This window comes from Stenella coeruleoalba (genome assembly GCF_951394435.1).
Source record: "Stenella coeruleoalba genome assembly, chromosome: 9".
Classification (NCBI taxonomy): Eukaryota; Metazoa; Chordata; class Mammalia; order Artiodactyla; family Delphinidae; genus Stenella; species Stenella coeruleoalba.
In genome coordinates, this window is record NC_137155.1 from 16,117,527 (window position 1) to 16,135,768 (window position 18,242).

At 43.0% G+C, this 18,242-nt stretch overlaps 1 protein-coding gene across 1 annotated transcript in view; it reads left to right on the top strand.

The window, feature by feature from the left end:
- The window catches only part of COG5 (component of oligomeric golgi complex 5), a 284,025-nt gene that overhangs the window by 257,028 nt on the left and 8,755 nt on the right, over positions 1-18,242 (top strand). The window contains exons 18-20 of the mRNA XM_079930906.1: positions 2,081-2,318; positions 7,678-7,754; positions 17,682-17,808. Of these exons, the coding sequence (XP_079787032.1) occupies positions 2,081-2,318; positions 7,678-7,754; positions 17,682-17,808 (442 nt within the window). The remainder of the gene's footprint in view (positions 1-2,080; positions 2,319-7,677; positions 7,755-17,681; positions 17,809-18,242) is intronic.

Genomic DNA, 18,242 nt, shown 5'->3' on the forward strand with positions numbered 1-18,242 from the left:
CACACTTGGAAAAATAATAATGAATACCTGCCCCTTCAAGCCCTTCACACCTTCTCACGGTAAAAGGAATAAATCAGGTTTACCTTCTGGGCCAACCTTATTTGTAGTATGATTACAGAATCCCCTGCTAATTAAAAAGTAATCCTCAACACAGTTTCCTGGTATTTTAAATGTATTTAGTGGGAGCTGTATGTTTCTTTCCAAATTAGATAAAGCTTAAATTGTAAATGTCTGACATAGTACATTGATTGAAATTCTGTTATTTAATGTAAAATGACTCGTGTCTTGATATCAGCTTTGAATGGGAGAGGGAAGTCAGTAACAGTAGGAGGACCCTAGATCCTTGAAGTGCTGGATGAGCGCCTCTGAGGAGGGGAGAACACACACTGACCCCGGAACAACTGGTGCCGCTTCTCAGGCGTGTGTTTGTTTAGTCCTTCTGCCTTCTGCCTCTGTATGCGGGCTCTCATTACAAAGACCGTGACATTTCTGCTCACTTTATCAGTTGAGAACCTCTTACTAAAAGGTTTGACGTAACTAGGAAAATTGAGCTTTAGCAATTGCCAAGCAAGGTTTATATTCTAGTAAATTTAAGTCAAACTTCTAATCCATGCTGAGAATTGATAATACATATTTCAGAATTTTTCTAATAGATCATTTTATTTTACTTACATTAACACATGCTTACAGAACCTGGTCTAGTATATCATTTTCTAATCCTCAAGGAAATCATATCACCTAACCGGATTAGAATTCTTGAAACAATCCTCCAGAGTAGTACCAAGATAATGACAGTGCTTTTGATAAAGCATAAGATTAGAAAGAGATTGGTTCCCTTTTTTTTTTTCTAACCTAGCCTTTTGGACTGACAAAACCTGAATAAAGATAGGCCATGATGGTCTGAATCTGGCAAAATCAAACCCCACGTGAAGATTGCCATCTCTTACTAAGGCTGTCCCTGTACTCTATACCAAGCAGCATTCTACCCTATGATATTGCAAACAGCAGTGTTCCACCATGCCCCCTCAATGGCCTTGCCATAGTTAGGACATTCTTTCTTACACCCGAACAAAGTCTCTTCCTGCTGGAACATAGCATGCTTTCTCTATTTCTATCTGCTCTCTGGATGTGGAAGACCTTTGGTTAGCATCCCATTTATTATAATAACCATTGCTGTATTTTAAAATAATTAAGTCCACCTCATTCTCTTGCTCTAGGCATTTGAATCATATCTGTTGTTCTTCCCTAGACCATTGCCAATTTCTCTGCATCATTCTCAGAGTATGATTTATTTTTTGAAAAAAAGATTCAGCATTATATAGCCAGTGATCTCACTGGCCCGCTAATTAATATCAGGTGATTTCTAATTTTGGCATAACTCTTCTTTCCTATAAATATTGCACATTCTTTTCATATATTCTTTAAAGAGCAATTATAAACACTTATAAATTATAAATAGTATTTCATGGAGCATCAGCTGGCATCATCTGTTGATCCAAATTAAAGCCTTTCCAAACATCATCTGGGAGGAAAAAATTGCATACCATGTGTATTGTTACATAACCAGTTCCACAGTCAGAATTCTACTATTGGACTGATTGGATTAAATAGCACAAGAGCAGAGATATCTTTGCCAAGAATCTGTTTGGGGAAGGCAGCATTTTCTGTTGCCACCAAGTGTAAAATCCTATTTCAGTATCTAATACTGATTTATTCACTAACAGGCAAACCACGTGAGTGGATGGAAAGTCGTAAAGCTGGAAGAGACCTTGAAAGGTCAGAGTGCATAAGGCACTTCTGCGAATCATCCAAGACAGATGGTTGTCTGTTTCATTTTTAATAGTCTTTTGGTAAATGGATTCCAAGATTCTTTCAGTCATCTTCCTAGCATCCTAAAACAGTCTTTAGAATATAATCTAAACATTGTTTTATGCTCTTTAACTTTTAGCAAAAATAAACAATGCCTGTCCTACCAATTTTTTAAAGTAAAAAATTGCTTAGGAGTGAAATATCAGGCAGAGTGGGCAGACAAATATCAAATAGTGCCTTTTAGTGTACTGGCTGATTTTTTCTTTTGCAGATCATTACCCAGTTCAGGAAAGCCTGATGTTCCCTGTTCTCTCTACATGAAGGAGCTTCAAGGTTTTATCGCCAGAGTTATGAGTGACTACTTTAAACACTTTGAATGCTTGGATTTTGTCTTTGACAACACTGAAGCTATTGCCCAAAGAGCCATTGAACTCTTTATCCGAAATGCCAGTCTCATAAGACCTCTTGGTGAAGGTGGGAAAATGCGTCTTGCTGCTGATTTTGCGCAGGTAAATTGATGCATAGCTACAAAGGGGAAAATGTTTCAGCCTCAGTATTATCCATTAAATAAAAGACCATCTATGGTCTTCAGTTTTTTAACTGAAGACAGTTTTTAATGTGAAAAAAGGAAAGAATTTAAAGATACTTTCATACCAGCTTTTTTTACTTTGTCTTTAACAAAAGGATCATCAGTCATCTTTGATATTTCAAGGTTAAGCTAAGTAGTTTGTCCCACAGTAGAGCAGCATTTCCCATTTTTACATAACATGGGGCTTTCTCACTATTTTATTATCCCACCAGGTCAGTACTGATAAGAATAATTGATTAACCTTGTTGGAAAATAATATAGACAATGAAATTTATCCTTCAAACAGTAGAAAAGGGCTGTCTGTTGTCACGTAAAGAGAAAGATCTCTGACACATGCATGGTTCTCCAGGGCGGTGTTCTAATTCATTTAGAAGCACAGAGGACCAGGTGAATCATTTGATCCCCCTCTGTTAAATAAGAGTACCTTTCTTGTGCATGGCCACCTTGAAGTCATTCCACACTATCTGATGTGAATGAGGTAGAGTCACATTAAAATAGCAGAACCATAATCAGCTCTTATAGAAGGTTTTTTTCTTTGTCCTTTAGACAGACTTTTTAAAAAGCCTTATAAATATAGTATCAGAGGCAGAGAAAAAACACCTCATACATCCACTTTCATTAAAAAAAGATTCAGAAACAATTCGTATTTACATAGCACGTCAAAGGTGAACTTATCTTTTAAGCCTTTGAAAGCTATTACCTTTACTAGTCTAAATAGTTTTTCAAATGGATTATTCCTAGCGGTGTGCCAGATCCTTCCTGTTTATAAAGAGAGACAAATTGTAATGTCCCTCTTTATTCCTGTGTGTATCTGGGAGCAAGTCTTGGTTCATTATTCCTACTCCGAGGAAAGGATGTGGCGGGCTGCTTGTACCAGGCGGTGGTTGTAGACGCGCCCTCATACCTGACAGTTACAATAAGGAACAGGTACATATCATAATGTTTCAAGAGCCAGGCTCTTTGCATATTAACTGGTCTCGAATTAGTCATTTTCATCCCCAAATGATATGCCTGACACCACTAGGTCAGAGTAAAGAGCCTTCCTTTGTGAAATATGCCCTTAGTAACCTCAGCATGAAAATTGAAAGTAAATGCTACCATTCGTGTGGCTCCTTTTACCCTTCCCGTTTTTATCAACTTAATTCTCAGGCACCTGTATGTTCTGTTGTTACAGGTAAATTCTGTATATTGTCGTACTTGTCCCTTTCTGGGATTACAGGCTGCTTATCAAAGTGAAAACACAGTGATGTACCAAGACCTGCTCTTACTTGTTAAAAATACTGTGAGCTGAACTCAAATGGGTGTCTGTTCTTCTTTCCCCCTTTCCTCCTTCATTTTGTTTTTCTTTTCCTATCCTCTTCTTTCCCTGGGCTCTCCCTCCCCCACCCGTTTATTTGCATTCTGCTCCAGCTGGTTCTTGAGTCACTTTCCTGGAGGCAGTACTTCAAGTCCAATTAGAGTGGCAGCCAAGCAGGAGATGGCCAAAATGAGAGTGCTGTGGGAAGAAGGCTTTTTGTTTTTGTTTTTATTTTAATGCTATGTGACCTTGTGAGTTTTGAAAGCTGGAGAGCATTGTCCTGTGACCCTTGCTACCACAGCTGGCACCTGTTCAAATTGCGTAGCATCCAGGGGCAGGGTTGAGCTCCCACCTTCCTTAAAACTGCACAGTCAGAATTTTATTTGGCATTCCTTCTTTCTGAAGACATGTTGCCTATAAACCAAACCTTTCCCCAGGTCCCTTCCGTTAAGATAAATGAAACTCATCAATCATTATTACTAACTTATGCTCCAGGGCAGCCTCTGTTTTCCAATTCTTACTCGATGTTAAGAAATATACTTTCCAGGCCGGCAGTGACACTGGTTGCTGCAGCCTCCGTGGGGCTGATTCCTTGGTTCACTTCGGGATAGTGTCCCTGTTTCAGAACCTCGTGCCACTCACTCTGTGGCTGCTTCCCTGGCCTTGTGGGTCGTGGGTGCAGGAAAGACAGGTGCCAGCACTTCTGAAGTCAGTCATGGTTGTGACCAGTAGCTTTGGCAAGTATTATCCAGCTGTTATATCTTCCCCCCATATTTTAAAAACATTAAAGTGAATTGAGGGCTTTTGTTTCATTTGATGTGGTTTCTTCCCACAACTGCAGTTATGTGGCATTGTACCTCGGGTTTCGTACTTGGTTGCATTTTTCTGGGGTGAATCAAAACCCTGAGATGGCATTGCCCTGACTTTTATATTCACGACGGGCATCACCTGGGACTAGAAAGCCTTTTGGCTGCCTCATTACTGAAAGTTCTACCGATTTGTATTCAAAATTAAAGCCATTGAGGCCATTGGAATCAAGACCACACAAATCCTCTGTGGATTTGAAAAGAGTTCTTGTGATAAAAGTGCCTGCTTTTCTGGCATAAATAACAGAAAGAGAAAGAGCTCAGAAGATTCCAGTAGGGTAGGTTTGGGAATACTGATTATTTGGCATAAAGTCCAGTTGCAAAGACAGATAATGTTATGTTTTAAAGATTTCTGTAGGAATCCTAACTTCTCCCCACTGGCGGCATTGCACAGGTGAAAGAGTATGTATTTGCAGGGAGCCATCTGGGGGGGCTCACAATGAGGGAGGTGCCCGACGCACACCCCCTAGGAATCAGGTCACGGGCATGAGGCGCTTTCCTCCTGGTAATTAATTCCCTACTGTGACCACATGGTCTCTGTGTTTACACTAATCACACAGCGCTTGTAAAGTACTAAGCTGGTCCAAGGCCACTGGGGTTCTGCTGATTCAGAATCTCTCTGGGGACTTGTCCATACTGCCCTCTGAACCACACATTCCCCTCTGCCCCTCAACTATGTTTCTTTCCTGAGGGAAAGGACGGCTTTTGACATTGGCATTAAATCATTTACTCAGTGGCACTCTGAGCAGTTTCTCTTTATTTCTGGTGCCCTTTAAATACTATACATTTATATCTATTTTGCTTTTTGCCTGGAAATATAAATTTAGGGAAGAACCCCAGATAATCAAGATTCTAATTCCTATTGCCTTTTCTCCTGAACAGTATCAGGGCAGGAATGCCCTGGGAGTATCCATAGATGCCCTGTGGTTAACCAAATGTCTGCGGTGGGCACGGAGCAGCTATGTAATTAGTTCACCACGCCTGCAGCTGACTGTTCGTCCCTCCAAACAGGGGAGCTGGAGAGAGGCGGTTGCAGATGCCATTTTTGTATCCACAGCTAATTGCAGAGTCACCTCCTCTAAAAGGAACATTCCTGCCCTTCAGAAACATGGCCTTTATTGTTTAATGGAACCCTGGCAGAAGAAGATGGTTTTTAGTACCCTAGAGGTCCTTGATGGATGAAAAATTTATTTTGAACATTTAACGTTTTGAAATTGTCCTATGGCATAGAAATCTGCAGTCATCATAGGTGACCCAGCCATTCGAGGTCATATTCTCTCATACCGTAATTTTTTCCTAGCCACTTACTTGTTTTAACATTCAATCTTGCTCAAGTGCTAAGGCAAAGGTTGTTTGGTTTAATCTTTGAAAATGATGAAGCCCACTAGGGTAACTGAAAAAAAATTGACAAAAACATTTCATGAAAAATACTTCATACTTTCAGTGTGTAAGAAACCATTATATGCACACATGCACAGACACACACACAAATACTTTGCGCTGACTATAAAATAAATGCCACATTCTGTAGGAAACCAGAAACTCCCATTGAGTGAATAAACAGGTCCCAAGGAACAGCCCCATCACTCAGTGTCTTCGAGAACACTAGGTCAAGGCCGCTCTCTTTTGCATTGTTGGCAAGAGTCTGACTTTTCTTCCTCAGATTTCTCTTTTTATTTACTTATTCTTTTGTATTTTAGAGAGTTTGCTAATCATGTGAGGTTGGTTTCCCTCTAGAACCTACAGGGTATATACTGTGTCTTCTGTATGCTAGGAGAGAAATTCACCAGTCACGACTCACCCTTGAGACATCTGAAGAAAGCAAGCTGCCCTGCAATTCTCCCCGACACTCAGTTCGTACATTTGCTTTCACACTTGTTATTTCTCTTAATAGTAATCAGTATGTGTGTATGTGTGTCTATGTATACACACACATACCTCTCTTAAAATTTAGATGAATAAAAATTACATTGTTTAAATAAATATTTATTCCCTTCTTTGATAAATTTGAGAGAGCTCCTCAGAGGCAAGACCATCTAATTCATCTTCTCATCCCCGTGTCTAGCTTGGTGCCTGGAGTCAAAAATGTTTCTCAAATGAGTGAGTGATTAGGTCTCCATGGTCTTCCAACGTCAAGGAGATTTGAACACTTTTTCAGAAAGATGGCCAGCAAGACAGAAACCCCATTTTTTTTTCATATGTTTTTCCTGAAGAAAGATGTTGATTTACCAGGGAGCAGCCTTTTCTCAGTCATTTTCTAAATTATTCTTTACTAGGGTCCTGTTTATAGCGAGTATAGAGAGATGGTTTATCATCTGAGTACCACATATGCAAAAATTTTGCATATGCGCTTGGTGGATAAAGAACAGGTAGCCTAAAACTCAATTAATGACAAAATTTCCAGTCAAAGGAGGAAAATAAAGAGAAGTGAAAGTAGTAGTTGCTAAGTTCTTCAGTCAGGAAACAAATTAATTCACTAACGTTTAAAAGGGGAAAGTTTTTAAAATACTGATAATAAGTGCTGACATTTAACAAGCACTTACTATATGCTGTGTGCATAGTGCTTTGTGAAATTATCTATTTTACTTGCATAATTTTACGATAGGCATTACCTTCATTTGAAAGATGAGGAAGTTGGAACGTAAAGAGGTTAAGTCCAGGGCCACACAACTAGTCGTTGTAGAGCAGAAATTCTGACACAAGTGCGCTGCCTCCAGAGTCAGTGCTTTTAACCCCCTGAGCCAGCCTGGTGAAAACGGACTTCATTTATGTTAATGTACAAAGGCTCGTGATGTCTGCTTAAAGTATAGCCACAGAGGCAGGCTTGAAAACCTTCCTTTTTCTGATTTTTCAGTGGAGAAAAACAATCTAAACTTTCTCCTCTTACATAACAAAAAATGCTTTTCTCTTCTTGAAGGAATTATGCCTCTTTAGTAAATAAATGCAGAAGTTATCTAAGCTCTTGCCTTTTAATAAATTTGACTTTCAAAACCTGCCTCACAGTGAAGATAAAATTTAAGTTTACTGCAAGCTACAACCTTCTGTGATCCAAGTGTGTCCCCAGTTCACTTCAAGATTCTGATGTAAAAAGCTGGGGATATCTTTTAATATTTCAGATGGAGTTGGCTGTGGGTCCGTTCTGCAGAAGAGTGTCTGATTTAGGAAAGTCCTATCGAATGCTGAGATCATTCAGGTGAGACGTAATTCTGTTTTCGCTGTTAATATAGCCATATCCTGTTAGCAGATAAATCCTCCCCTGTTCATGTCCATCTGTATGAAATTGCCATTATTCAACCATTTTGTGATGTACAGCAGTGGCATTTGAAAGTTATTCTTCAAACCATAAATTTATATAGTGCTATATGCGATGACTAGTGTATGTATGTATGTCTGTGTATGTGTTAGTTTTGAGTTGCAGTTCATAAGATCTGGTAAATTTTTTATTATGCTCTTTCTAGGGGGATTTATTTATTTTTTACTCTCCATTCTTACAGAAATATATTGAGTAGTAATACAAGGCAGTTCATAATTTATAGATGTCTTTTTCTGAAAGTATTACTGGTTCATTTATCATTTCCAATCCAGTTTACTTCTAAAAAGGTCATAAGTTGTATTCCCTAACAAAACTATTAGAGTATTAGAAGAACTGAGTTTAGCGGTGAAATGCAGGGAATGACTGTAAATGTAGTAGATAATTTAGGCTAAAGATGGCTAATGCAATTGAGCACAAAATTTGGGATTGAGCTTACTTGAAACCAGTTCAAAAAGAAAAACAATGAGTTAATTCAAACTCATAATCTAAGAATATACCAATTGAACAGGAAAATCATTTTCAGTGCTGAATGCTTCGATAGACCTTTTACCAACCCAGATTTTAAAGACTTGAATAGCTTAATGACTAGGTCTTAAGTATCAGATTTTAGAAGATAAAAAGATGTTGTTCGTACGGCTGTTTATTCAGTAAGCCAAACTTTTTCACATCGTGGCACACATAGAAAATATATACATATAAAACGATGACCAACCCTGAGGGCCAAGGGGATCAACATAATACTTATGACCATTTTCTGACCACAGCATACCAGATGGGAAACCTTGATATCAGCTCTCCATAATATCCAAAAGCATAATGGTTTTTGAATCTTTCTTTATAAAGATAGGTTAAGAGAGTCCAGGCATGTGGCTTTCTATAAACGGACTCAGTACCAGAAACTAGAGTAATCAATAAGCAGTATGTTCTTTAAAAGATTACTTCACTCTCTTGTGTCATCCAGGCTTTTGGTAGAAAATTCAAGTGTAATGAACCCAAGGTTTTTGATTGAAAGGGAAGGCTTATCCTTTACTTTGCCTGTGAGTAATTGGCAGTGATTTTTTTTAATGGCAACACAAGAGCCTGAAATATTTTTCTCAGATGCCCATCTGAGTTGGATTTCAAAAAAACTTAAAGTGGGATCACAAGTGTTTTCAGCTACCTTCTTTGGATTAGCTCAGACCTTTTATAAAGTATTTAAATATTTTGGAAGCCTTAGGGTTTGGCACTACCAAATATGGACAAGTCGAAAGATTAAGAGATACTGAGTACCCGATCCACCAGTCATCTGTATGTACCATAAAAATAACCTTAGTAAAACTCCTGTAAAATCACTTACTTTGAGTATGATGGTAACACGGCAATCCCGGTTGCCCTGAGTAACAGAATCTTAGCATGTTGAGGGATATCAACCAATTAGGTATTTTAAAAGGCATGGGAAAAGCTGTGATTAGGGATTTGCTATTTTAAGATTAGACTATTATTTTTGATAGTGCTGGCTCCCATGTTTAGTTGTTTATTCCACATGTATGTATTAAAATAGTGCTTATCTTATTTGCTGAGGCAAGACGGCCTTTATCCAAGTGCTTTTAAAGTTGTGTCACAGTATGGCGATACACATTCTAAGGTTTCACATAAGAACAGTTCTGTTTTAATTCATTTAAGATTTTCTGTCAACCCTCCCAGTTTTCACATGAAAGAAGGACTCTTTAAAGGAGCGTTTATAGTTTGAATAGTAGTGACACCTTCTAGTATCTATTTATGGAATAAAAAATTAATGATTGGTTAGTGTATAATTTTTTAAAATCCTATGGCGTTTTTTTTTTTGGTTTTTTTTCGCGTTACGCGGGCCTCTCACTGTTGTGGCCTCTCCCTTGCGGAGCACAGGCTCCGGACGCGCAGGCTCAGCGGCCATGGCTCACAGGCCCAGCTGCTTCGCGGCATGTGGGATCTTCCCGGACCGGGGCACGAACCCGTGTCCTCTGCATTGGCAGGCGGACTCTCAACCACTGCGCCACCAGGGAGGCCCAAAATCCTATGTTTTTTATAGCTTGTCTCATGGGGCAATGGTCAATCTAGATGTGTTTCCGAAGTTTGACCCTGACTCACATTAAGAGAGATTTTATGTTACCATCTGGCATATACTTGCATGCAAGTACACTCAAACCCAGGCACACACACACGCACACACACGTGTGCCATGAAACAGTAGTTACTCTCACTTCATGTGATATTCTGTGACATTTTTCATTTGGTTGGTTATTTTAACCCATTTAATTGGTTTCATGACCCACTAATGTTTTGCATCCCATGGTTTCTCACCTTTTTCACAGGGCCCTCTATTGTTGAACTTCAGCTGCTCTAGTGATAGGAGCTGAGTTTTGTCCCTTTCTCCATCTATAAAGATTTATGCCCTTTTCTCCTGGAATTCTGGTAGCCCTGAGCTTCCTCCAGCACACCCCTCAGCTCCTAAGGCCTTGGCACATACGTAATAAGAGTAATTGTACTTTGCCTATGAAGACTTCTCCATATCTTGAATTCAGTGAAAAATTCTAACAGAGGTTTATATCTATCAGTATATTCCTAAAGATATATTGAATGTACAGAAATCTCTCAGATTGATTCTAGAGCTTTCTCAGTTGTTTGAGAGGTCTTGGACACCATATGATAAAGATTTTAAGATTAAGTGGATCAGGAAATAAAATGAAAGCGTAGTATATTCTGGGGTTCAAATCTAGCCCTAGTCTGAAAAGAAGGTTTCAGGTCCCATCTTTGGAGAAAAGGGATGTCAGTGCCCCTGCCTCTGCCTGTATACATGTCCAGGAAAGGCCCCGGCTCCGCCAGCTTCTCTGCAGTTGTCGTGATTGACTTAGGGCAGCTTCCCCATGTGGAGGTCCTACAGAGTCCCTTCCTAGAGGGGAGTGAGTCAATACAGAGTCGTCTTTATTCTAGTAACCCAGTTCTAGGCACTTTATTTGCTACCTGCAAAAACTTGTGAAGACATCTGTCTCTTCTCTAAAATTAGTCCTGAGCAGTTGCTGGGGCAGGGCCCATTCTCGTGAACCCTGCCGTCTGTGCTGTGTGCTGTGACAAGGAAAAGGCGGCGTCCAGTGGTCGTGTACGTAATTGACCTGGGCTCTTGTTCATGGGTCTCCTCCCTAAAGGTTCCGAGTCACATCAGCACCAGCGCAGTGGCAGTCAGTAGGAGATTGGCTAAATAAAACATGCCACATTCATAGGATCAAATATATGCAGCCGTTAACAAGTTATGTTGTTAGTTAATATCTAAGAATATGAAAAATACTTCCTAATGCATCACGAAATGAAAAAGGCTACTGAACAGTATATATGGTATAGATCCCTACTATTTTTAAAATAATAGCATGTGTGTTTGGAGAGGAAAAATCAAGGCTAAACATCAAAATGTTACCTTGGGAGAGTAGCATTGTTACTAGTGATTTTTCCTTTAGAGGTTTCCTATATTATTCAAACTTTTTGCTTTGGTTGTTTTATATTTGTAGTTAGAAAAGTCAACAGATATATTTAACAATCCCTCTTGCAGTGTTTCATCCATTTAAAAATAACAAGGGAGCCTAAAAATAATATAAAATATACTAAAACGTTATACAGTAAGGGTCGGGGGGCGAGAAAAACAGGCAGCCAAACTACCAAAAGCCCAGCAGATTTAGAGGCAGGGGCTGCAGGAGGGGGCAGCAGGCCCAGTGCAAGGGAGGGTGACGGTGCCAGGCAGGGCGTCTCCAGCCCAGACCCCGGTGCAGCCTCCCCTCCCCCCTTCCCAGACACCCTGGCTTTGGCAGGCGCACCCTCCCCTCATCAGGCAGCCATCTGCCACAGGGCACTTCTCTTGGACGTAATGTCAGTGGACTCTTTAATTAGGCTGGCAAGCCTCTTCCAGGCATTTACCTTTTACTGTCTACATGAGAATTTCCCAGGCAGCGGGAATCTTTTCCCCCGGAGCGAATGCTGCCTCAGAAAGCTGCCGACATTAGGGACTTGCCCCTGGGTGGTTTGTACACAAGACACACGACACACACGAGGCGCTGTCCCTGTCCACCCCTCCGCAGCATGACGGTGTCCCCCAAGAGGTGTCCGTGAGGGAGGTTACCTTTGCTCCACCTGGCCAGGGGCCTGTCAGTGCAGATCGTTGTGAGACAAAGGACAGAAAGAGCCACAGGCCTCTCACCGCCCGGGACACAGACCCTGCCTTCAGGCAGGCCTGCTCCCAGGGAACAGCCTGCTCTGCTGGAAGCTTCCTTGGGTTTAGTGGAAGAGCCTTGAGAGCTGCCAGGAGATAAGGGGTGTTCTGATGGATCTCTTAGCATGAGGGGCCCGGAGAAGGAAGAGCATTAGTAACTCTAGAGTGTAGTGTTCACGTCAACAGTTTTCAGTTGGAGGCGTGGTGAAGGTTCCTGTGTCTGCAGTTACTTCCGTGATCATCTGCCACTTGAGGTTCCGCGCAGGTCCCTGCCTGCGGGTCTGCAGACCTGACGGTGGCCGTCTCTGCAGCCTCCGTGACGAGCACTTCCAGCCCCAGATGTGTTCTGTTCCTTCTTTCCACTCAGTCCATCCTCTGCAATCACGATTTCCCCAAGGTTTCTGGATTCTTAATTCCAAGTTTCTGACGTCAGCGTTGAAGACAGAAGGCAGCCACGTCTGGGGTTTGCTTCGCTTTGCTGCCTGCCAATCCTTCGGCAGTGCTAGGAGCAGCCGGGTAAATGTGGAGGACTGGATAGTTCATTTGTTGTCGTTTTTATTCTAACAGTCATTGTTTGATTATTATATGCTAAGCCTGTGCTGAGTGAGCGTTGTCCTGGTACTTTCTCCTTCCACCCTCACCACAATAGATGAGAGTTAGGGACAACTCCCAGGCAGCAGTCAAGGCTGAGGGGTGTAAGCTTTGGGGGCTGCACATGTGAGAACTGTGTGTGAGCCGCAGGGCTGCATTTCAGACCCAGGACTGCCTGTGCTCGCAACCACCGAGCCCCGCGTCTTATCCCAGAAGTCTGTGCTTGTTTGCACTCCAGAGGGTCCTAGAGCAATATGTGCACACTTATATGATTCATCCAGGAGAAGTCAGAGAGTGTTAAGGAGAATCTAAACTCCCCACTTTGGCGGTGACCTCCTGCTCTGAAATGCCACATCTCCCATCTTCTGCTGCAGACAGCCTTCCGGGAGTTGCTGCAGGAAGCTTGAACCAAATGTGGGCTTTTATTCTCAGAGAACGCCTGCTTGAAACCCCTGCCTCCTTTCTGTCCTGGTCCCCTGGGACTGACAGCCTTAGACTCCAAGACAGGAACCTGGGGGGCCTCTCACCTCTCTGCTCTGAGCCCTGACTCACCCCCCAGTCATCAGCCTCCTGCTCCGTTCTCTCCTGGGACACACACAGTCCCTCCTGCCACCATATCTGGGCCTCTTCCCATCTCTCCGAAGCCCTCACTATGTCCAGTGCAGGGAGGAGTCCCGTGTCCTCCCCTCCTGCTCCACTCATTTCTCTGCAGATTCCGCGTCTCAGTGCACATTCTCAGTGGTCTGGGCTGCCCTCACCAAAAGGGGCTTTGCGGTGCGGGTGGCGGCAGGCAGCCCAGGAACCCCGGATGCTGGCTGTGGACGCGGGACAGCAGGACTCGAGTCTTGCTCCACTCCGTAATTGGCCTTAACAGAAGACTGACAGCTACACAGCTCTGGATCACTTAAATGTGGAGATCTACTAGAAGTACAGTTTTTTTCTAATGGGATCTAATACTTGATTAATTAAGACTACCAGCTGGGGACTTCCCTGGTGGCGCGGTGGTTAAGAATCCGCCTGCTAATGCAGGGGACACGGGTTCGAGCCCTGGTCCGGGAAGATCCCACATGCCACGGAGCAACTAGCCCATGCGCCACAGCTACTGAGGCTGCGCTTAGAGCCCGCGAGCCACAGCTACTGAAGCCTGCGCGCCTAGAGCCCGTGCTCTGCAACAAGAGAAGCCCCCGCGATGAGAAGCCTGCAAACTGCAATGAAGAGTAGCCCCTGCTCGCCGCAACTAGAGAAAACCCGGGCATAGCAACAAAGACCCAACGCAGCCAAAAGTAAATAAATTAATTAAATAAATTAAAAAAGAAATACCAGCTGCCTGTAAAGTTTAACCTTGAAAAACACTGCTACTTAGAGTATTTTTCTCTAAGAGTGCTTTTGTGGCATTTGGGGTATCTGTGTTTTATAACACCTTAATGAATTTCCTTTTGTTCCTTTTATCACCTCAGATGGTGATGTATTTTTTGAACTTGCCGGTATTTCAGATTCCACCTGGAATCAGGGAGAAGGGAGGTTCTCATTCTGTGTTCTTTCAGCTTCTTAAAATAAGCACCGGAAACAAAATGTCTGCATTCAGTGTTTACAGGTAATTATGTCAGTGATGCATAATACGAAATCAAATCCAGTTGTGCTTTCCGTGGCTTTTTTGGCAGTCCTGTTAGTGGCTAGAGTGGAAGATTTGGTCTTGGCAGAAAAATTACAGCTGTGACTCAGAGCTCCAAAGGGACAAGTGATTGACCAGAAGATGCTGTTTCAAAGTGAGCTGGTTTCTATCAGGCCTGCCCTGTGCAGGTGTTGCAGTCAGCAGCCTCGTGTGTGGCTCGGCTGGGCTGCCAGCCGTGGCACGTTACCGATCGTTCCTCCCTCACCGTCTCCCTCCCTCTCCCTTTCTCATCCTTCTTCCCTTCCTGCCCTTGGATTGTTTGCAGTTTGCATCAAGAATATAGAAGGAAAACAAAGAAAAACACAAATATTCAAACCATAAAACTAATTTAATTGTGGTAGATAAGTTTCAAATTTGACTTTAAACTTCCTGAAGCCAAAGATAAAAGAGGAACAGAATCACCTATGTAATTCTCACTTTCGGGAGGAAGGAAGTATATCAATTCTTAGGAAAAAGTTCATTATTTCTTAGTACTTAATTCTAAAGCATTTGTACGTGGGACCTCATATAGGGAGCACTGAGAGAGAGTGGGGACCAAAATTCTTGGTCATCTTTTTGTCATAGAGGCAGAAAGGATTCCATATGGCTGCCCTTCAGTAAGTGGAGGACTGTCATACAGGACTGGCCTCTGCCCCCCGGGTCTCCTCATGTCATGAGCTAGGGTTCAGGATGAATCCTACCATGTCACATGCTGTAGGCAAAGATTGGGCTTTACTGGGGCAGGGGAGGACTCTCACCAGACCAGGGGCAGCCGGGAGAGAGGTGAAGGCACAAGCTCCCCTGTCTGCCCACATCCTCAGGGTGGCCTCTCAGGAGCGCCAGCAGGATGAGCCCGTGACCCAGTGGAGGAGCCGCCTCCCCCCTGGCTCTTTGCCCTGTTACAGCTCAAACACGCGCTTGGCCCCAGGCTGGCTTTGAGTCTGGGAATGTCAGCTGCTCAGCACCCGGTGACCTTGGGCTGTGAGATGTTTCAGCTTCCTCTGCTGGGACAAGGGTTCTCCAGGCTACGGGAAGTGGAGCTGGGGCACAGTTTCCTCCCCTCCCACCCAGAGTCAGCTTCCAGAGGCCTCTGAGACCGTAGTGCTCATCGCCGCCCCCCACCCCCCGAAGAACTTCAGGTCATGCTGGGTGAAAATAATTCCAAGAGAGACTGTGATGATATGGTTCAATTATGTGGGTGACTGGAGGTCCTTGACCCATGGAGAGAATTTGGGGATAGCTAAAGAGATAATAACTGCATGGCCTTCAAACGGTGTCCTGGAAACATTACTTTGCTCAGGTTACCATATAGGAGTTGTTAACAGTTTGAAGTTGTACTTTCTCCAGGGGTCTTTTTTTCCCTCTGAGATTAAGTCTGTCTGTTCTAAAAACGTGATGAGTAGTTGCTACAGCTGATATCCTAAAAGAGGCTGCCTGACAAAATGAAGAGCCAGGCTGCACAGGTTTGAGTCTGTGTTCTGCCCTTTCCTAGCTTTTACTTGATTTCTCTTCCTCTCAGTTTACCTGTCTGTAAAATGGGGATGTAACCGTGCCTACCTCATAGGGTCGTTTGGAGGAATAAATGAGTTCACGTTTCTAAAGCTTTAAATAAGTGTTCTGTGTGGTAGCCGTTGCTGCTGCTGTTAAAACTAGGAGCTTTGCCTAGATGGAGACAGGGTCTTCGACACACAGAGAAGGACTTAGACAGGGATGCCTCCAGGAAAACCAGAATTCCCTCAGCAACGTTTTCATACCCGAGTAGGTGCTGGACTCATTGCCTAAGGCTCTGCAGCGTGGAGCTCTGTGAGATGACTGCCCTTGGAAGTGTTCAAGGCAAGTGTACCACCCACAGCTGTGGGAAGACCCTAGCCCTGCTCCCACGGAGGACCTGGTTCAGAGCTTTGTGGAAGTCTGGAGACAGGCAACACAGATGAACTAAAAAGTTTCCACAGTAGTTAAAGACAATAAATTATAGAATAATGTTGTTTTACAAAACAGTTGAAATTAGAAAAATCCCTACCAGGGATAAATTTTATAGAATAGCTACTATAAAGACATTTTCCCCAATATATTCTGGATCCAACCAGAACCACCTATCTTTTGAGAGCACTGCTGACTCTTGAGTGTATCATCAGTGTGGTGAAGAAGCTTGTGTCTCTGGTTCGTCCAGGCCTTCAGCTGTAGATTGGAGTAAATTACATGGGGTGAAGAAAGAGCCCAGGTACAGAGCTATTTTACATACTTCAGAATCGCTGCTGAGTCAGGAGATGTTGCTGCCATCTTTCCTCTTGAGATTCAGCCTCTACAGCTTGGCCTCTAATTAACTCTTATCCATCAGAGCCCAAAGCCAAGGAAGAGTCAGTAAAAGTTTCAAATTATTTTTGCTAGCCTTTGACAAGGGGGTAGGTGGTTGGGTAACGGGATAGATTTTCCTGCAGGCTCCTGTAAAATGCAGGGGTACCCCGGACATATTACGGGTTCGGTTCCAGACCACTGCCATAAAGCAACTGTCACAGTAAAGCCAGCCACACAAATTGTTTTGTTTCCCAGTGCATATAAAAGTTACGTTTATACTATAGTTTATTAAGTATGTCGTAGCATTATGTCTAAAAAATTGTACGTATCTTAATTAAAAATACTTTATTGCTAAAAATGCTAACCATCATCTAACAATACAGTGTTGCCATAAACCTTCAGTTTGGTAAAAAACACCAAATCTGTGAAGTACAGTAAAATGAGGGAGGCCCTTCGTGGATGGTGACGCCCAGACACACAGTGTGTCAGGAGGGAGGGATGGTCAGTGTGAGGTAATAATTTTGTATATACAAGGACGTAATTGCCCTTTGAAAAGTTGTATAGAAAACTGAATTTTGAATTTATTGAAATTTTGAATTCATCCACATTAGATTATAGCCCAAGGAAGGATTTTATATAAAATAAAAACTGAAAATTTTGACCAAACCTATTAGTTACAACTACTTGACAGCTTCAGCTAAGTGCTTTGATTTTAGCCTGTTCATCAGATGAGCTCTAAGAGGGGATTTTGCTGAGTCACCTTGAAGTAAAGTCAGACCCAAAGGCAGTGAGCTGGGGGTCAAGGAAGGAGCTGAAGGGCAGGTCCACCTGCCAGAGTGTGGGGTGGGTGTGTGTGTCTCCCGGCTAAACGGGGTTAAGAAATGGTTAGGAATTAGCCAGTGTAGGAAGACTGCTGTTATTCATTCTTCTACTGCGTATTACGCTATTACGCTACTGTGCGGTTATATTCTGCTAGTATGCTATTGTGATTCTTCTACCAAGTCACCTCTTTCTGTATCGAATAGCATTACATAACTTCTGCGTTTCCCTCTTTTAGACCATTGCTCTTCCAGACAAGTGAACACGTGGCCAGTAGCCCTGCACTGGGGGACATTATTCCATTCAGCATCATTATCCAGTTTTTGTTCACAAGAGCACCCCCTGAGCTGAGATCCCCCTTCCAGGTAAGGAAGTGAAGAATGTGCCGCTGCCGCCCCCCTCCCCCCAACTGAAGGTGCCCGACCTTCTCCTGCCTTACGTAATCACGGATTCCTGTCCTGGCAGCAAATGCCTAAGGAAGGAAGAAAGAGTCCCACTGCCCAGCCCCTACTTTCTCAGCAGTGTAAAAATTGCCTGCTGCATCTAGAATTAGCCCTTTAAATAATAGTGACACAAGTAATTTATGTTCGTAAAGCTTTTTTTTTTTTTTTTTGCCGTACGCGGGCCTCTCACTGCTGTGGCCTCTCCCGTTGCGGAGCACAGGCTCCGGACGCGCAGGCTCAGCGGCCATGGCTCACGGGCCCAGCTGCTCCGCGGCATGTGGGATCTTCCCGGACCGGGGCACGAACCCGCGTTCCCTGCATCGGCAGGCGGGCTCCCAACCACTGCGCCACCAGGG